At 32.6% G+C, this 19,602-nt stretch overlaps 1 protein-coding gene and 1 long non-coding RNA gene across 5 annotated transcripts in view; one reads left to right on the top strand and one right to left on the bottom strand.

Annotated features, from left to right (window-relative positions):
- The window catches only part of LOC148232413 (uncharacterized), a 267,931-nt gene extending 263,781 nt beyond the window's left edge, over positions 1-4,150 (bottom strand). The window contains exon 1 of the long non-coding RNA XR_015810568.1: positions 3,098-4,150. This is a non-coding gene — a long non-coding RNA (uncharacterized LOC148232413). The remainder of the gene's footprint in view (positions 1-3,097) is intronic.
- Tnpo (transportin 1) lies at positions 715-18,323 on the top strand. Of its 4 annotated transcripts, none has more exons than XM_088191307.1 (15): positions 715-924; positions 4,951-5,283; positions 5,356-5,571; positions 5,771-5,893; positions 5,963-6,245; positions 6,333-6,742; positions 6,919-7,230; positions 7,302-7,409; positions 7,458-7,649; positions 7,720-7,891; positions 11,863-11,958; positions 12,947-13,022; positions 14,018-14,192; positions 14,833-14,950; positions 15,027-18,323. In XM_088191307.1, the coding sequence occupies exons 1-14, from the start codon at positions 826-828 to the stop codon at positions 14,938-14,940; spliced, it is 2,703 nt and encodes a 900-aa protein (XP_088047433.1). In that variant the 5' UTR covers positions 715-825; the 3' UTR covers positions 14,941-14,950; positions 15,027-18,323. The 4 variants fall into 4 exon arrangements, with proteins under 4 accessions (XP_088047433.1, XP_088047435.1, XP_088047434.1 ...); XM_088191309.1 differs by having other exon boundaries at positions 7,476-7,649; XM_088191308.1 differs by having other exon boundaries at positions 5,963-6,239.
- The last annotated feature ends 1,279 nt before the right edge of the window (positions 18,324-19,602 follow it).

Here is a 19,602-nt window from a genome sequence, read left to right on the forward strand (position 1 = left end):
TAATGAACATGTCAATTGATATCTTAAGTTTTTTTCTTTTCATAAAAGTTAGAATATGTGTCGAACATTAGGTGTAAATTGTAAAAAACGTTTTGATATACAAAATACGGGTATTTATCTGCGGTGGGAAAAATTGGAAACACCAATAATTCTTTGAAAAGTTCAAGGCTTTACTAATCTGTTCGATTAATTTTCAACCTTAAAATATATGAAACAACTGTGATATAATGTATAAAAGTTGATGACGGCTAGGTCCGTCATCCGCGCTTGAGGTTAGTTCGCCATGACGGCTGAAGCCGTCAACCGCGGTGATAGGGTTAAAAATATTCAGAGTATTTTTACAAAAACACCTATTTTATTATATATGCTTAACAAATCATATAAGATAATATTAAAAAATACAATATAGGGCAATGAGTCTCAATTTAAATTTAAAATAAATTATTATGTAATTGTATGCGTTAAATCCTAGTTAGTCGCAAGTGTAATAATCCTAGCTAATAATCCTAGTTAGTCGCAAGTGTAAATCGCGTACTTAGCACGTCACAATGAGAGATAGAGATAATAACTAGTAGTTACAAGTGTCAAAAATATGTATTTTAAAATGTACGACTTGAATGAAATAGTAATTGCTCGTGCAGTACGCACTAATCGAATCGATTTTTGTAACCGTAGACTCGATATTGCGAGACTACTGTTCGTTGTAGCGAGCGTATTGCACTCCCTGCGTGTCGGCGAGCGGACGATCACACGAGCGGCTCGCGACGGTCGGTTATCGGGTTGCTGCGATTAGCGGCTAGCGCGAGGGCTGATACGGCCGTCGCCATGCAGTGGGAGCCGCAGCAGGCGTGGCTCAGCCAGATCCTGCAGCTGCTCAAAGAGTCGCAGTCGCCGGACACCGAGACGCAGCGACACGTGCAGCAAGCATCCTTTTTCGCGAACCGCATCCCCCCGCCCCCGCCGCCGCCCCTACCCTTTTTACCCCTCTAGTGTCGGAGCGAAGTCTCCGACTATTTGCTATATTTGCGCAATCGACGCAAGGTCACCGAGCCCCTTGTGACAGTTGACACAAGCGCCCCCATGCCGTTCGCCATTTTTTCTTCGCCATCTCCGCAATTTCAACCATTCCGCCAGTCGCATCCACCTTCGATTCGCACCTCGTTCTACTCCAATATCATTTTGCAACAATGAATATGCGTTTTTAAACGCACACAGAACGTTACAAATTCAAAATAAAAAATCGATTCCTTTGATTTGAAAAAAAAAATGGCAGCCATTTTTTTTCACCTGATGCCGTTTTGGAGTTCTAGCGGTTTCTATCGATTTCTTATCGGCATACATTGATATCTAAGTGTATTTGGGTTTATGGTCGTTTTTATTATTATTTTAGGTTATTTTTCTTGCAATGATGCATTTTATTATAATCTACTTATAATGTCATTATAATCAGGTGACACTATGATTTAACTCTTTATTTATTAATACTCCAAGTTGTCACCAAAGATTGGGTTGAACTCTTAGATTTCGGAATTCATAGCTAGAGCGGATTTGACGAGAAGCGGAAAGCGGCTGCTTCCTCATACCTTTGCTTGGTGCAAGTTTGGTTCAACTATTGCGTGTCCTGAGTCGGAAGTATCTGGTGGAAGTGCCATGAGTACGCTATGTTCGCGCTTAATAGAGGTGCTTTACTTCTTCTTTCTCACGACCGACTGTATTGTTCCTTTTTGTGTTTGTATAGACACTGATTGTCCTTGTTCATTTGAAAGGCACATACGTTTGTATGAAGCTGACGTGAATAATCAACTTTATAAATATATATATATAGCAATTAGTTTTATTATGCGGGTGTAAGCATTGAACGGGAGTGTTGAATGCGGAAGTGGTGAAGTTGTCCGAAGTAGAATAGTCGTTAAAGAGCCAATGCTGTGCTTCTCGATAGTTGCGAGTTCTTGCAAACCCTTTTATACGTTTTCTGCGAGCGTTTTTGACGAATTTTCAAAAAGCATGTTAGCAATATTTTTTATTATTAGATCAACTGTGGTCCAATTTATTTAATCATAACAATTAATCTTACCTATTATTTATATATCACTTATTTAGGGTATACCCTGTACCCTTTCAGATGTTGAGACCACTACCTGTAAAAAAAACACCCAAGGATGCAGGTATTTCGCTCTATTCTTTAAATAGTATTAAGTTAATTGTTCACTATTATAATTAACACAACGCCAATGATATTTTTAATCGCACGCAATTTATTGTTTTTATTGTTTCTTTGATTTTTCAAAGCAATCTTTCATATGAAGATATGAATTTCGATCACATTTTAAAATATCTCTGGTTTTCTTTACGTGCACATTATAGGTTACAACTTCTCTCTTGCTTATTTTTTTTATTGCTTATGAAAATCCTCTTCTGTTAGACCTAAATTATTCGCAAGTAAGTAGTTTTTGTTTTTCTACATTAATTTTTAATCAAATTATCCGTGAAAAACAATGAAAGAAGTCGATAGACACTTGAGAACTTTCTGGAATTTTTGGTCTCACTCATTGCCTAAGAAAAAGGTTGTTGTTTCAGAATGTCATTGCTACTATTTATATTTACAGAATCTATGAACGTTTCTTTCAAGTTCATCATCGTTAATAAATAGATGTCTATGATTTAAATTCATAGGCAAAATCTCACTATACTATATTTGCGTTAACACAGTCAGTTCGAGAGCTATCCATTTTATCTTTATTCATAAATGAGAAAGAGATGACAACAGATTTTACGATGAATTTTAGTAATTTATAATTTCAAGTAAAATGGTTAAGAATTACCAAATATTTTTTACCATAATATATTAATAGAAGTATCCATGAGTAACTAACGAAATAAAATACTGAAAATTGTATCAGCAAGTTATTCAAAAAAGCTTCAAAAATAGTAATTAATTTGGGCATGAGATAGATGTCTGGGCTGCAACGGTAAAACAATTTTAGGCATTGAATTCATTTCTAAACTTTTGTTCATAGCCACCCGAAGTGATTTTTTTTCAAATTATTTCACAGCAGGAAGTAAATAATTTAAAAAATATCTTATTTAAAATTGATACATGCTATTAACACATTGTTGTCGGGTGATTTCGCGCATTGGTTCAAGCCTGGCGTGGGCCATTTTTTAGCAGCCGCGGAATTTTTCGGAAACGAAGAATTTCCGCGTTTTTTTTCGGAAACTCGCCTCGAAACTTTTATACTATACAATATAAAATTATGAAATTTTAAACACAGACTTACCATAAACAGTACTATCAAATGAAGAAGAAACATGAAGGTTGACAGTTTTATATTCACTGGAAACTTGCGTTTATTTTGCACATAAAAGTACTATAAAAATGTATGTAATAAAAAATCGAATTAAACACTAAATAAAACTAAAATATGGCACAATCTGTTTTTATGAATAGTTTTTCAACGTATGATATCTCTAAAAACACGTACCTCTGTGTAGAGGTATGTCAAAAGATACATAGCTACACTTTTGGTCCAATTAGCAATAATCAGACAAATTATCCACACAAAATTCAGATTTATTTTTATCGGGTGAAAACATTTCGGGGTGTAAAACTATTTTTTAGACAACCGAACGACCGAACATTTACGCCTAACTGTAATGATGTCTTTTTTTTTTTAACAAGTCACAGATGTCGCAATGGCTGTTGCTTGTTATCTACCCCAGGTCAAGTTTCATTGGAATTTGTTTTGTTTTCTCACTCCCAACCATCCCTTCTTTTACATCAGGTAGAAAGTAATTCCTCGAAGTATCTTGAATAGAATTGAACATAATAGAAGATATTTGGGATAACAGGAATTGTTTATAGTTCGTTATTTAATTTTTTGTACGGAATAAAAATTCAATATCAAAATTAGTACAATACATTAGGTGGAAATATAATAAATGCGACGACGAATAAAATAATGTCTTTACTAAATATCAAAGCAGTGACATCTAGCTGCTGACAAAAAAAAAATGCAGTTCAAATTACACGGATAAACACGTGGGCCGACTTCTAGCAACAGACTACAAAAAACGGATTTTTACGGGTCCCGCAGTCCAGCAGCAGTTCCGCAAAAACGGAAAAATCCGTGTCCCGACAACAATGTGTTAAAATTCCGGTCTTTATGTTGAAATTATGGCCAATTTGGAATCAAAGAAAAAATTGATTTAATGACCAATTTTTTGTTTTAAAATTTTATGTTTTGACTTAAGTTATTTTTTTTTAATTAGTTCCATGCATAATCACGACTATTGCGACCCACATACTAAGTGTTAAATGTTGAAAAGTTGTAGCATCTCATAACCATATATTTCAATGAATACAATTATATTGTTCAGATGTGACTAACGGCTATATAAATATTAACCTTGCTGATTAATGTTTATGGGTAATTCTTTGAAAGGGTTTTGTAAACGTTTATTGTTTACATTTTCGAAAATAGTGGTGATTTCCTATTTATTGCCTTTATCACATGACAATTTCTCTCGAGGGTTGATTCATAAAGCGCACTTGTTTATGTAACGTTTTAAAACGTTCCGTTTTTATATAAAAAAACTATTAGAGAAACTAGTTTTAATGATTAATTAATAGCAGTGCTCATTTTTTTGGCAATGTGCTAAATATGGTGTTGTTCAATGGTTCTAACAAGTCACTGAATTATGATATACTACATATTTAGAACCATAGTATTGATTATAATATGTATTTATTATTTATCAAACGTTAATAGTGAATCTGTTTTATAAACACTTATAAGGCGCCAACTTGTTTTAATCTAATCTCTACCCTATTATCATGTTAAATAATATTTTTTTTATGTAATCAATTAACGTTAAATAGCACATTTATAATATGTATTCTACCTTCTTATATTTTGCCATGTAATTTCCTTAACATAGAAATAAATACAGAAACTCGAAGAACTAAACAAATTCACCGACTTCAATAACTATTTAATATTCGTCTTGACGAAGTTGCTATCCGAAGATGAACCGACACGATCTCTCTCCGGTTTGATCTTGAAGAATAATGTCACGGCGCATTACAATCTCTTTCCGCCCGAAGTGGCCGAGTTCATCAAGCGCGAGCTGCTCTCGGCCGTCGGAGATCCGTCTCCGCTGATAAGAGCCACAGTCGGAATTCTAATCACAACTATAGCATCAAAGGGAGAGCTCACTGCTTGGCCAGAATTATTACCAGCGTTATGTCACATGCTTGACTCTCAAGATTATAACGTTTGCGAAGTAAATAATCTGTCGTTAATCATCTTATGTATTTGTTTATGCGATTGTTTATAATGATATTTATGATTTCAGGGAGCTTTTAGCGCATTGCAGAAGATATGCGAAGATTCCGCCGAGCTTTTAGATAGTGACGCTTTGAACAGACCGCTTAATATTCTTATACCTAAGTTCATTCAATTTTTCCAACACTCAAGTCCCAAGATTAGATCTCAGGCGATCGCTTGCGTCAATCCATTTATAGTCAGTCGAACGCCGGCTTTGATGCAACATGTCGATCCTTTCATTGAGGTTTGTTCGTCGATCGAACTGTGATAGTAAAATTGTTATGACATTCTTGACTTTGGTCATATTTTACTATTTATATCGAATACATATTTGATAGAGTATTAATGGCATTGCTTCAAGGCTGCAATGAAAATCAATTTTATTATCGCAGTTTCAATGTATTAATTTGATAAATAATAATTATTAAAATATGTTTTTATAGAATTTATTCCGTTTATCCAATGATGACGATGGATACGTTCGTAAAAATGTCTGCCGGGCACTAGTCATGCTGTTGGAAGTGCGTCCGGATAGATTGATGGCTCACATGAACGATATAATAGGAGTGAGTATCATCAACTTTTAAATTATTCATATTGATCTAAAGCGCTAATGTTCTCTTCTATTTATTCAGTACATGTTACTTCGGACCCAAGACTCAGACGACGGAGTTGCGTTAGAGGCGTGTGAGTGGTGGTTGACATTGGCCGATCAGACCATATGTCGTGATGTCCTGCAGCCTCACATAGGCCGATTATTGCCCATTTTGATACGGGGAATGCGTTATTCCGATATCGACATTATCCTTTTGAAAGGCGATGTGGAAGATGACGATGACAATGTCCCGGATCGAGATCAGGATATTAGGCCACGCTTCCACAAATCTAGAACACACACTGTCCGTCACACAAGTGAGGGTACAATATTTATGATTAATTATTTACATTTTAAAATATGTCAATTAACAATAATATGAAATCTCAATCTCCATGTTTTAATTGCAGCTGGTGAAGCTGACGGTGGTGAATCCGATAACGAATCTGATGGCGCAGGGGAGGACGACGGGGCCCTGTCCGACTGGAACTTGAGGAAATGTTCAGCGGCGGCTCTAGATGTATTAGCGAATGTGTTCGGAGCCGAATTGTTACCGATTCTGTTTCCAATTTTGAAAGAAACGCTGTTTCACAATGACTGGATTATCAAGGAGAGTGCCATTCTCGCACTGGGTGCTGTCGCTGAAGGCTGCATGAGCGGCATGCTGCCACAGTTGCCCGAGCTAGTGCCGTATCTGGTGGAGCGTCTTTCTGATCCTAAAGCTTTAGTACGTGCCATCACTTGTTGGACGCTCTCTAGATATTCACACTGGGTCGTTAGTCAACCGCACGAAGCTTACTTAAAACCGTTGATGACTGAAGTAATTAAACTATTATATTTAGCGCTCTTTCAAAACTGACACAACTATTAGAGAAACCACATTTCCTAAAAAACTCATATAGTATACAATTTGAGTTGGGTCACTTTTCAAGAGAAAGTACAGTACGTTACCATGAACTGTTAATTAATTTATTGTTATTTTTTAATAATTTTCAGCTGTTAAAACGCATTTTGGACGGAAATAAAAAGGTACAGGAAGCCGCCTGTTCAGCTTTTGCTACATTGGAAGAAGAGGCGTGCACTGAACTCGTCCCATATCTCGGATACATCTTAGAAACCTTAGTATTTGCTTTTTCTAAATATCAACATAAAAACTTGTTGATCTTGTACGACGCCATAGGAACACTGGCCGATTCGGTCGGACATCACCTAAACAAACCTGAATATATAGCTTTGCTGATGCCGCCCCTCATTACCAAATGGAACGTCTTGAAAGACGAAGATAAGGATCTATTCCCTTTGCTCGAAGTAATTGACTTATTATATTTATTATTTTGTATGATATATTATGGTGTTATTAAATATGCGTTTTATTATAGTGTTTGTCGAGCGTCGCTACGGCTTTGCAGGCCGGCTTTTTGCCGTACTGCGAACCCGTATTCCGCAGATGCGTCTCCTTGATAGAACAGACACTGAGCCAACACATTGTGAGTATCAAGGGTTATTATGTGCTAAATTAAGTAATATTTTTCAAGCGTTCATTTTGTTCTCAGGCCAACAGTCAAAGCCCCGATCAGTTTGACGCGCCTGATAAAGATTTTATGATAGTGGCTTTAGATCTGTTGAGCGGTTTAGCAGAGGGATTGGATGGACACATAGAACATTTAGTTTTCCATTCGAACGTGATGCAGTTGCTGTTTCAGTGCATGCAGGATCCAATGCCTGAAGTATGTTGTTGACGAGCGATTTATTCGCTGTTGTCTTAGGTGGGGCGGATTTAATCATTGTTCATTGCAGGTACGACAGTCTTCGTTTGCATTGTTGGGCGATCTGACGAAAGCGTGTTTCCAACACGTCCTTCCCAACATTGCCGATTTCTTACCTATCCTCGGACAGAATTTAAATCCAGAGTTTATCTCCGTTTGTAATAATGCAACGTGGGCGATCGGAGAGATTAGTATCAAACTGGGTGAGTTTTTATAATTAAAAAGTGACATAACTCCAAATTTTAAAGTTAATCATTTGTACGCTCACTTATGTTCGGTGTATTTTTAATACTTAAAATACTTTTTTTATGGAAAACTAATAGGCTTATACAGTGTTTGTTGTATTACACATAAAAACATATATAAGTACCATTTTTAAATAATTAAATAAAAATAAATTATGAACGGTAAAATTTAGTCAGGAATTAAAAAAAGGATTTTTTTAAATCATATATCAACACTTATAAACACTAGTTATGTAAAATATTAATATTTTGCTTTCAATATTGCTAAAATATAGAAAGGCATTGAATTAATTAACGACTTTATGGTTAATTCGGAGTGGCTGACTATTTTTTATCACAGTTTTTGTTAGCTCATTGACTTCTGCATTCGATTTTTTCTTATTTTTGGCCCAAAGATACTCAAAGCTGTAAATTTTAAATGTATAATTATGAAATATGTAAAATCGTTTAATACATTGAATACCATGTGCACAAATTTGTGCATTTCAATTTAACTTCGAATAATAAAAACACTTTAAACTGCATATTTAAAGTAACGAATTTAGCCCTTTAGCCAAAAATCTTACTAATGTTGCTATCTGAGAGGTGAATATTGAAAAGTGCATGTGCGGGGCACATCGGCAGTCTGGGCGCCTCCGTCGTCGCTCTCAGGGGGCAGCGCTATCGCTCCTTAGTGATGGACGCCGAGCAAACACAATTCGCACGCTTTTTATTTCTCAAGGCTTATGTAACGGCCTTACATAGGCCCACGTAACAATATTATATTAACTAAACTAGTTTAAAAAACTGATATTCAAAATTCCAGAGGCTCAAAACTTGATTAAAAATAAATTTCATTTTAAGACTGTTACATACCATATAGATTTTTTCTGTAAATATATATCACATATTATATATTCGTAATAGTGAAATCAGTTGCCATCAAACTGAGTCATGTACCAATATAATATAAAAATCACAAAATAAAATAATTACAATTTTAAAGTCTAAAAAATTCTCAATAGATCATTTATTATAACAAAATGGTTAATAAAAACAAGAACACAATATAATTTTACAAAATTGTAGCTAAAAAGCAAATGTAGCCTATAAAAATTTCCTCATAGCTGCCAGAAAATCTAAATTATCTGAGGCTTACTTTTTTTTTTATAAAAGTTTATTTCAAAAATAGACATATAATAATAATAAATTATACATAAGTATACTAAATTAAAGGAAAAATACATAAAACCTTTTATAAATTTAAAAAAGAAAAGAGAAATAAGATGATAAAAGCTGAAGGAGAAAAAAATTTATATAAAAATATATAAAATATAACACATACAAAGGTAAATAAACCTAACCATGTAGACCTGAAATTAATGACATTGCAATGAGTTTAACTGCATCAAAGCAATATGTGCTTAAGCATTTTATATTTGTATTTAAATTAAGTTTTAGTGGGTTTGCATGGTCTCATGAGATACTTTTATAGTGTTTTTCAGTTTGATAATAACAATATTCTTTAATGGTAGGAATTAAATATCTGGTGTTGAGTTTCTTAAGGTTAGTATAAAACAGTGTATTATAAATTATTTTTATGGCTTTATTTTGAATAACTTGCAGTTTATTAAAATTAGTATTACTTGCGTTACTCCACACTGGACAAGCGTAACTTAAAACAACTGATTAATTGTCTATAGCAGGGGTGGCCAACCCAAATGATCTTGCGGGCCACTTTGGAAATGCATCATAACTCTGCAGGCCACATAAAATTATATATCACCATATTAGATTTAGATATACTATAGACATTTTTTGAAAAATTGAAACATAATGAGTTATTATTGTGTTACTATTATTCTTATGTCTAAACATAGATAATATAATAATTATACTAAACGTACATTGTAAAGAATCTCGCGCGCCGGAAAAATGATCAAAGCGGGCCGCAGGTTGGCCACCCCTGGTCTATAGACTAGGATTTAATTTTGTATTGTAAGCGCGCTTTTTTTTATTAAATATTGATTTTAGAGCTGTGGTGGCACTAAGCCCTTTTGACTGGAGTTCAGTTATATGTTTATTGAATTTAAGCCTGGAGTCCAGGTGTATACTCAGGTATTTAACGCTCAATCTATTCAATGTTATGTTCACTTTTAATGGGTTGTCTACGCTTGGTGAATATTATAGTTTCTCTTTTGTCTTGATTAATTTTAATTCTCAAGCGATTTTTGAAGTTGAACTGCAATAGGTTTAAGACAATGAGAACTAGTAAGGATTGTAGTGTCGTCAGCGTACATTGATAGTTTAGTATTTTTAAAATTGGAATATCATTATTATATAGAATGAAGAGAAACAGACCAAGTATACTTCCTTAAAAATGTATTATTTAGCTAAACAACATAGCTTTGATTCTTCAGGTAACACCGTAACATGTGGATAATATAAGAAGTTTCGTATTTTAAAAGTTTATACATTAATCTGTCGTGCCATACTGTATCAAAAGCCTTTTCTATATCTGGTAATAAAAGCAGAACTTTTTTCGAGGCTTACCTAAAAACGGTAGTGTTGGACCAAAAACCCCAATATTGGCTAATGTATTGCAACTACATACTTGATTAGTCGTTTTAAGCAAGTACAGTTCACCCCCCAATAACACGGTAAATTGATGACGTGCTATTTGGATGCCTGTTATTTTGTGTGAATGAACCAAGGGGAGGATATCTCACCATGCGCCTGATTCCTGCATGATTCGTGCAAATTGTATGAGTATTTTCTAGTCCCCCAACTACACGCACTTAAATAACCCATCCCCAATTTACCGTGTTATTGGGTGGTCTACTGTACAAAACCCTTTTTGGTCAGCGAAGACAGCATTGAAAGGCAATTTGAGTCTCTTTTTTTTATTACTTATGCCCGTTGAACATATTCATTAATCCTTAATCTGAGGTTTGCCGCCAATACTTGGACTTAAGCATACCACCGGTTGAGAGTTACTGAAGAAAGTCATTATTATCTCTATAATGTCGGAGAAACTGGGATCAAACATATAACGATGTATTAACATTTTTCACAGTATCAAAGTTGAATAGTCGTGCGAATATCGCCACGTAAATTGACTGTAAAGTGTTAAAAATAAAGAAATTACTGTAGAGGTCACAGTCTGATATTTGTTGTTTTTATAACGAGAAAGTATTTCACTATCATTTTATCATAATCTCGTTTTTATTTTTAAAATACGTCGATTCCGCTCAATCGGGACATTTTGTACCAAATAAACGGCTTGGCATTTGGCCCAAATAACCGACTGCCCCGATAAATCGATGGTCCAATTAACCCTTTCACCATGTCTGATATTTTTGTGCGCCATTTTAAAATTTGCTAATATGTAAGGGAGCACATATTTATGCCATAAGTTATCTAAATATTATTTCAATAAATTGGAGTGTATTTCAACTTAAAATTATATAAAAAAACTTATTACAAGGCTCAAAGGTTCATGACACCTTTGGGTGCCTAATGCATATTGGAGATTTTCTTGATGATTTTTATGGGTGTTATCTGCGGTCAAAGGGTTAAGCGGAATCGACTGTATGTATATTTGGTGATTCTAAACACAAATTTATTTTTTATTTTATTGGTATGCAATCTACGGTTTGATGTTTACTGATTTTACCATTGTAAATATAAAAAACAATCATTATGAAACTATTTTAAATTTGACGTTAAAACGTAATGATGGTTTAAAAAGATTAAATTTAGCTTATAATTTTCGCAAATAAGCCCCGACACGGCTGCATTTTTAGGAATAATGTCGGGTATTTAATGTGTTAATATCGCTATTTAAATTTCCATCGTTAGCTTTTTGGATTGGATAAGTGTGTTACGCCACTATTTAACATTTTACATTTTTTATGGATATTCACCAATGTGTTTTTTTTTAATTTCAGGTCCTGAAATGGCTGCGTATATACCTTTAGTTCTCAATCACTTGATTGAAATCATAAATAGGCCAAATACACCGAAAACTCTTTTAGAAAACACGGGTATGTTATGATGATGATTTTTTAAATGTTAATATTGAGTAATTGTATGTAAATTATGTATTTTTGTGTATAATATATTGAGAATCGCTTTTGACATGTATCTTGAGTTATTAGGTTGTCTGCATATTAAATATGAAGTATTCAGCTGAAAAATTAATGATGACAATATAAAAAAAAAATTAGGATTGTCATTTGATATAATTTAATTGAATGTATGTGCAATGTATCTGTTCTTCAATTTGCAATTCAATAGTATTCTTTGAACGATAGATAGAAAGATAAAGTTTATAAATGGACTGTTGCCCATGAAAGACAATCAATGAGATCCGTGTGATAAATATAAAGTTATTTTAACAGGATGACTCGAGAACAAAATACATATATAGATCCTTATCCGTCACTATTGTTAAACACCACCAAACCCCTTCCAACGACCAACCCCGGTGCACTCAAGTCGCATTATCCCTTTATTGTTGTACATAAGACGTATTCGTTATTGCAGTACAATTATTGTGTTGGTTGCTGTTTTCTTTATTTTTGTATTATTTGGTGGATTATATACAAGTGTGTATAGTTTACGTTATGTTTTCTTATCTATATCTAACCGCAACGTCTAAAATCTGCAGACCGATGGCAAACGATGAAGAGGCTTTATCGTTTCGAGGTTGTGTTTGAACGCTTAAATGTTTATTATGCAATGCACCAATAACTCTTTTAACTACTAATCCTAATACGATTGTAATATATGCGTCAGATAGGCAGCTATTATTTATATTGTAATCGTACAATTTGTATTAACGAGATATAATATTTTGAAGCATCACCACACACGCACCACTACCAATCACCAATAACGTCCCCCCAGCAGCCTCCGTTGATTTTCTGTTTTATTATTATCGTTATTATAAATTGGTATGATTTACTTGGTTGTTTATTTGTTTTATTTTTTGTTCTCGGTTTGTTGGCTGGTTTATGGCGTGGTTTGTAGCGATTACTATCGGTCGGCTAGGTTATGTGTGTCCCCACGACGTGGCGCCTGTCTTGCATCAATTTGTACGCCAGTGGTCTGTAGTCCTTATATTTTTTATTACATTTAAATTATTTATTATTCACTTTTATTATTATGTATAATTATATATATTGATTTCTTCGAAAGGGGCTGATTGGGCGTCAATTTGATTAACGTAAAAATTAGCTACTTTGTTATTTTCATTGAACACGAAAAATCAAAGTAGCTCGATTATATTATATTTTCAGATCATTAACTCGATAGCCAATCAGACCTTAAATGAAACATATTAAGGGCCCTACTGATTTTGATTTTTTATCACCGATACAATTTCAACAGTATTTATTTTAACACAGTCCACTTCAAAAATTAGAATAATACATTTTTTACTAGTACAAATTTGTTCAAATGCTTAGAATATAGTTCTAATTTCTTAATGGAATATCTGTATGGTCCTTTATATAACTTATATTGATTAAACTGTATGCTTTTACATTGAATTAGCTTCAAAAGTTTTGTTGTAACATTACACCGCATTTATTTTTACATTAAATAATAAATTAACAAATCTTATGTTGTTTAACATTATTTTTATGATTTGTGTAAGTATTAATTATTACATTTAATATTTAAATTAAGTGTTAATTTATTATCATTATTATTATTATTATTAATTGTATATCTATATTTATATATATATATTATAAAATTGTTTTATTAACAACATTTTACAAATTGATTTTTCAGCGACGGTCATATTTATTATGGTTTTTTGAAGCTTTGTGTGTAAACTTACATATTATTTTCGACGATGTGATCATTTTTGCAACCCCCTCTTCCCCCACGTAGCACTGAATCCCGATCTGTTTTTCTTTTCTTATTACATTTTCTCCGATACGTCCATTGTTATTTTAATCCTCGATCGATATATAACTTTCACAACTGACAGAACACATTGGTCGGTCCAATTTGTATGCGATGTATGCCAGGATCTGCGGAGTACGAGAGTTCGATTGTCGAAGAAATGGTTCTATAGTATGTTCGTTTTAGGTGTATGTCGCTCCGTAACATCCGGGACAATCAGGAGAAGGACTCTGCCTTCCGCGGCATGTGTCAAATGATCACAGTGAATCCGGCTGGAGTCGTGCCAGATTTCGTCTACTTTTGCGATGCAGTCGCTTCTTGGGTGCACTTAAAAGACGACCTCAAAGATATGTTCACTAAGGTATAGTATATATAAATAATACGATAAATTCTCGAATAATGTGTAATAAAATATAAAACTATTTTTTAAATAGGGGAGTGTTGTATCAATTATAGTCCTTATTTACGTATTGCTACACATTCTTTAAAATAAGAAATAATAATTGACTTTGACGCATTAGTTTCTTTATCAATTTGTGGTGGGCTTGAAACTGTTAGTACACTATGATGTTTTATCTTGAAATATCTCTGAATATGTATGTTGATTACTAAACATAATGCAATAATTAGGAATTTTTAAAAGTTAAATTTGGAATGACTTTTTTGTATTTGCAACCGTAAAATCAGTCAACATCAAACTGGATTGCGTATCAATATAAAAACCTAACAAATTTATGCACGTGTTAGTTTTGTTATAATGATCCCTCGAGAAGATTAAGAGAAAATCGCTTTCGTATTCAGTTCCATCTCCAATACAAACCTTTGCGAATGTTTCGAGGTGTCTGTTCAATAATTACAAATAATACGAAGAAGAATTTAAAGAGATTTTCTAGTAATTGATGTACTATTGTACAATTCTGTATATACGAGGATGAGTGCTAGAAACTTTTATTGAATGCCATGGAGTATTTTTGACATATTGATTTTTAATGTTTTATTAGATATTACACGGGTTCAAAGCACAAGTCGGCGAAGAAAATTGGAAGAGGTTCAGCGATCAGTTCCCGCAGCAGCTGAGCGTACGCCTTTGTGATATGTATAACATATAAGCAACTCGAGGTTAGATTATTATTAAAAATTATGTATAATATTAATCATTACGTGATTATAATAATTATTTATGTCTTTGTTTCAGGCCGAAGATTAATTATTTTAGCAAATTACGCAGAAAACAATAATTCGGTGTATGGTTTTTCAATGGATCAAACAAATTTTATCAGATGTTTGACAAATAACTTTCACCATTTGTAAACCTAACATACAGCATACTTCATAACGTAACCGTAAAATATCATTAGATTTGGCTGTACTTTTTAGTCATCGACATGATGAATCCCATCGTTCGATTGTGTCTGATTCTATGTTAATTCAACATGCACATTGTGCCTATAATGTATTATTTGAAAAGAAACGTAATCACTAGCTTTTTTCAATATTGTAATTGCACTCCGTGGTATTGATGCAATCAATATATATATATATAAAAATATAGCGTTAGATTTGCAATGTTGTCTCGTACGTATAAATGTTTGTATATTATATACCATTGGGTGCACGTAAGTTTAAAAGTCTGTCCTAACACCCCATTGGATTGTAGGCGTAAATTAAAAATCCAACATGTTCAACATTATTTCGAATTTTACAATACGAATAAGACTGCAGAATTTGAAACAGTATTTCTAAAATTAAAAAGACACAATAGATGTTTCCGTTTCGTTTATTATTATTACTAGTCATGCGAATTGCTTGTAAAAATAATAAGCATCAGTCACATTATTTCAATTGGTGTCACAATATCCATATGATTTTTTTACGAAAGGGATTTTTTTTAAATATGGATGTTTATTATTATTACAAGTTTTTGTTTGACTGAGTATAGTATGTAAACTGAGCATTGTGTATTATTGTTAGATGTAAATCGATTGAACGGTTATTGTTGTGCATATTGTGGCTTGGTTTTTTTTACACCCCCGTGGTAAAAAAGCACTTTCTATAGAAAATTAATGTAAAATTACACTTGTCAAAGATGTATATAGTGACTATATATACACATTTTAGTTCATCTGTGTTTCGTTCGTCATCGCTTATGTAACGTGCTTAGTTATTGCAAACTGTCGAATGCATGTACATAAAACACTTTTACGTGCATAATATTTTAGACGCGTAAATGTTTCTTTATACGTTTATATGTAAATCTTATATTTTTAACTGGTTTTTGACTGTTTTCTTATATATTTTTTTAGCATGTGAACACAAATTTAAATTGCAGTTTTTAGATATATTTTTTTATAAATGTGTTGAATGTGATTTTTAATATGCGCGTAAAAGTAATAAATAAAAAAAATACATACATACAAGTTTAAAAATATAAATGTATGTTTATGTCGCGTTTTTTTTTTTGAAGCGTAAATAGTAGGCATATTTAACATTTCGATTATATATATATATATTTATGTATATATATATCGTCCTTGAAATCCTTTCTGTCCTGTCTGACAGAGACTTCTGGATCCGATCCTCGCCTGTTCCTCGGTTCCCCCCATTTCCCTGTATGTAATGTGTAATCTAGTGCCAATCTTGATGATGCGTGACTGTGTGCGTTTGTGGTAGTGAAAGGCAGCGTGTGTAGTTTTCAGGTGGGGCAGGCCGCCCTGCTGATCGCCTGTGATATATGGAAGATAACGCGGAGACGGTCGCGAGCCCCGAGGCTCCCGTCGCATGTCGGTACTTCTCAAATACAATCCTCATTATATAAGTAGAAATGATTTATTAAAAAATTATAATTTTTTTTTATTATATGATTAACGATTGTTAAGTTGCTGCAGAAGTCCTCTGTCTCTTATTTTAAACTTGGTTTACATGTTTTTAAATCGATTATAAGTTATTGTATTACATATTAGTTAGTATTTTTAAATTGTGTATGATTTTTGACGGTCAGTTGAATATATATTTTCTTATACTAGACGTTTTAACACTTAATAGTCTCAGCAGTAACGCCATTGAGTTTCTTACGCACTATTTTATAATGTAGTATAGTTTAATTAGCCATGTAAATAATAAATTTGTACTAAAATGGATGTGGCTAAATTTAAACTAGGAACGATTTTTCTAACAGATGTCTTTAATTTAAAAAAATTGTGATATTGTTTATACTAAACTATGCTGATTTAATTCAAAGGTTTTTGGTTTTGCATTCTATGATGTAAAACTTTTTACAAGTATTAAAATAACCATTTTATTAGTAAATGACTTGCGACAAGTTGATGTTTTATCATTGATCTTACGAAACTATTTTTATTATTATTGCTGAATTATTTAAAAAAATCGTTTATCCAGTGATGTTCATCTATTTTTAATATTAATTAAAATAATTGTAAACCTTTTTTAAAATACAAATTATCAAACTTTATGGACAGAACTTTTGCAGCAATTTAATATAGTATATATTTTTTTCATATACGATTAATCTCCCTTTTAAAAGATAATGTATATTTTTTTATTAAGCGAAAAAAGTCCTTTTTTACTTAAAATAATGAAAAAATGTAGTGAAACTAATCATTTATTGTTTATTGTTTAAGTGTTGATATAAATAGATTTTATTGAGACAATTTTCTAATGTACTTTTATATAGTAATTTTTCTAAAGAAGAAAAAAAACGATATCGTGATAATAGATTTTAATTATTGAAATATTTTATAATAATATAATAGTGCGTCGCGGTAAATAAAATTGAATTTTAACACTCAAGTCTGATTTATATATGAATAAATTTGATGTATAGGCGCACGCGTGCCGAGGGTTTTTCGCATGAAACCCTGCACGTGCGCCCGCGCGTTTATATCGGGTATGTATATGTATTCGTACACGTGTATTCCTATATATGTAATTGTATGTTATTTATTATTATTGATATTTTTTTAGTGTGAAGTGTGAAGTATGATTGTTATGTGCGCTGCTGAGCCGATCAGCGTCCTGTGCAGAAGTCTCGATTCCCTTACACTCCGTTCCATTCCTAAATGGTGCACATGCAATGGCAGCTGTGCGATTCTTAACAACTCGACGGTGCACCAGAAAAAATTCCTTTTCTAATTTAATCGTCTTAGTGTATTCGTAGTAGTGGTGGATTAATAAAGATGTCAATGTTTTTAGAGTAAAGTTTTAAAACGGTCTCGCTGTTATTAAATCATGTGTTGTGGCTTTGTACGATCATTTTATTATTTACCGTCGTCGTCGTCATTTTTGTGTTTTCGCCGATTTATCTCATCAGCAGCAATCGATCCGATCGATCGGTCAATGTGTGAGAAGTTATGTTTTATTATGATTTCGTTCTGATTTGTTGCGACCGCTGTTGTCGTTTCACTGTAAAGTTTGGTTCATTGTAACGTGCTGCATATTATTATTGACTTGCAAAATATACTTTTTGGTAGTAAAATATGTGCTTTTGATTTTTTAATTGAACATATATGATTTTGCATGTATGTCTCATTACCTTTTCTTTGTTTTTCAGTTCCTTTTTACACATATGCAATATTGATGTTTAACGAATTAATCGTATATAGGTGGGACAGTAGATACTGTATGATTTATTTTGCTGATAACTCGCAAGTTCTAAAAACATTGCTTCAAAGGAATAATGAAATTCAGGTAAGTCTCAAAATTATTATTTTCAGGTTTTGTTTGTCATCAATAAACCTTAAACGGCATCGATTATTAGACGAGTTATTAGCAAAATAAAACTGAAACTATCTTTTGGCTCGCCTGGATAAAATATATCTATTATAAATGCTATGCTGTGTAAGTGTTGTTGAAATTTTTTGTAATCGTAAAATTACGCAATGCAAAAAATGTATCGTCTAAATATTTTAATATTAACAGTGATATATTAAAAATTTATATATTTATATTATTTTTCACTGTTAGTCTAATATTTTTTCGGGTAATGTTTAAACGACTGAATCATTTATGTATATTATTATTATATTATTAGTGTTAAATATATTGCCCAACGCCTTAAACGTATATATAGGTAAGTATTGCGGGATATAGGCGATTAAAAATATTTATGCTTAAAACAACTTGATTTTTGCCAAAGAAGAGAAGTGGTGTGCACTTGTTAGAGAATAAATCTGTTTTTTATTGCGTTGGATATTTTATGTAAATCAAATTTACTTAATTGAAAAAGAGTATTATTTCAATATAAAAAAATATTTCATTATGAATGAAATAAAATTTCATTATGTATTTAAAATGTGTGACTATTATTCGACGTTTTTTGATATTCAGTTGCTTATAAAATTATTGTTTAATAATAATTTCAAAATTAAACCCAGTTTTTTAGTGATTTACGTCATAGTTTTTGTTATTGATTTGTGTATTATTATTTAAAAAAATAAACCCTGGTTATAATAATTTTATTGTTAAATAAATAAGTTTTACAAAGATACAGGTAAGTGTAAAATGAGAGCAATATAAATAATTGGAAACGTCGTCATGGTGAACTTTTTGTTTTGCCTATTAATTTTCATTATTGTTGGGACCAGCAGTCGAGCGCGAGAATAACATTTGTCACAATTACTTATAATTGTAAGTATTTGCGTCTTGCAGAATAAGTTTGTTCGAACGCGTGTGACGGATCAGAGATTTGTACGGGCTAGGGCCACTTTCAAATGGACCTGAAAAAAAGACAGTCTGGTGTCTATTAATACTAAAGC

Source organism: Plectrocnemia conspersa, unplaced genomic scaffold (genome assembly GCF_051122295.1).
Source record: "Plectrocnemia conspersa isolate PC_06_02 unplaced genomic scaffold, ASM5112229v1 ptg000009l, whole genome shotgun sequence".
NCBI classification, from domain to species: domain Eukaryota; kingdom Metazoa; phylum Arthropoda; class Insecta; order Trichoptera; family Polycentropodidae; genus Plectrocnemia; species Plectrocnemia conspersa.

Bases quoted from the DNA above. Each gene is read 5' to 3' on its own strand.
- Tnpo (XM_088191307.1), top strand. From the start codon at position 826: ATGCAGTGGGAGCCGCAGCAGGCGTGGCTCAGCCAGATCCTGCAGCTG. The intron at 925-4,950 runs GCATCCTTTTTC...AAATAAATACAG, and splicing joins CGCAGCGACACGTGCAGCAA to AAACTCGAAGAACTAAACAA. The intron at 7,231-7,301 runs GTAATTGACTTA...GTTTTATTATAG, and splicing joins ATCTATTCCCTTTGCTCGAA to TGTTTGTCGAGCGTCGCTAC.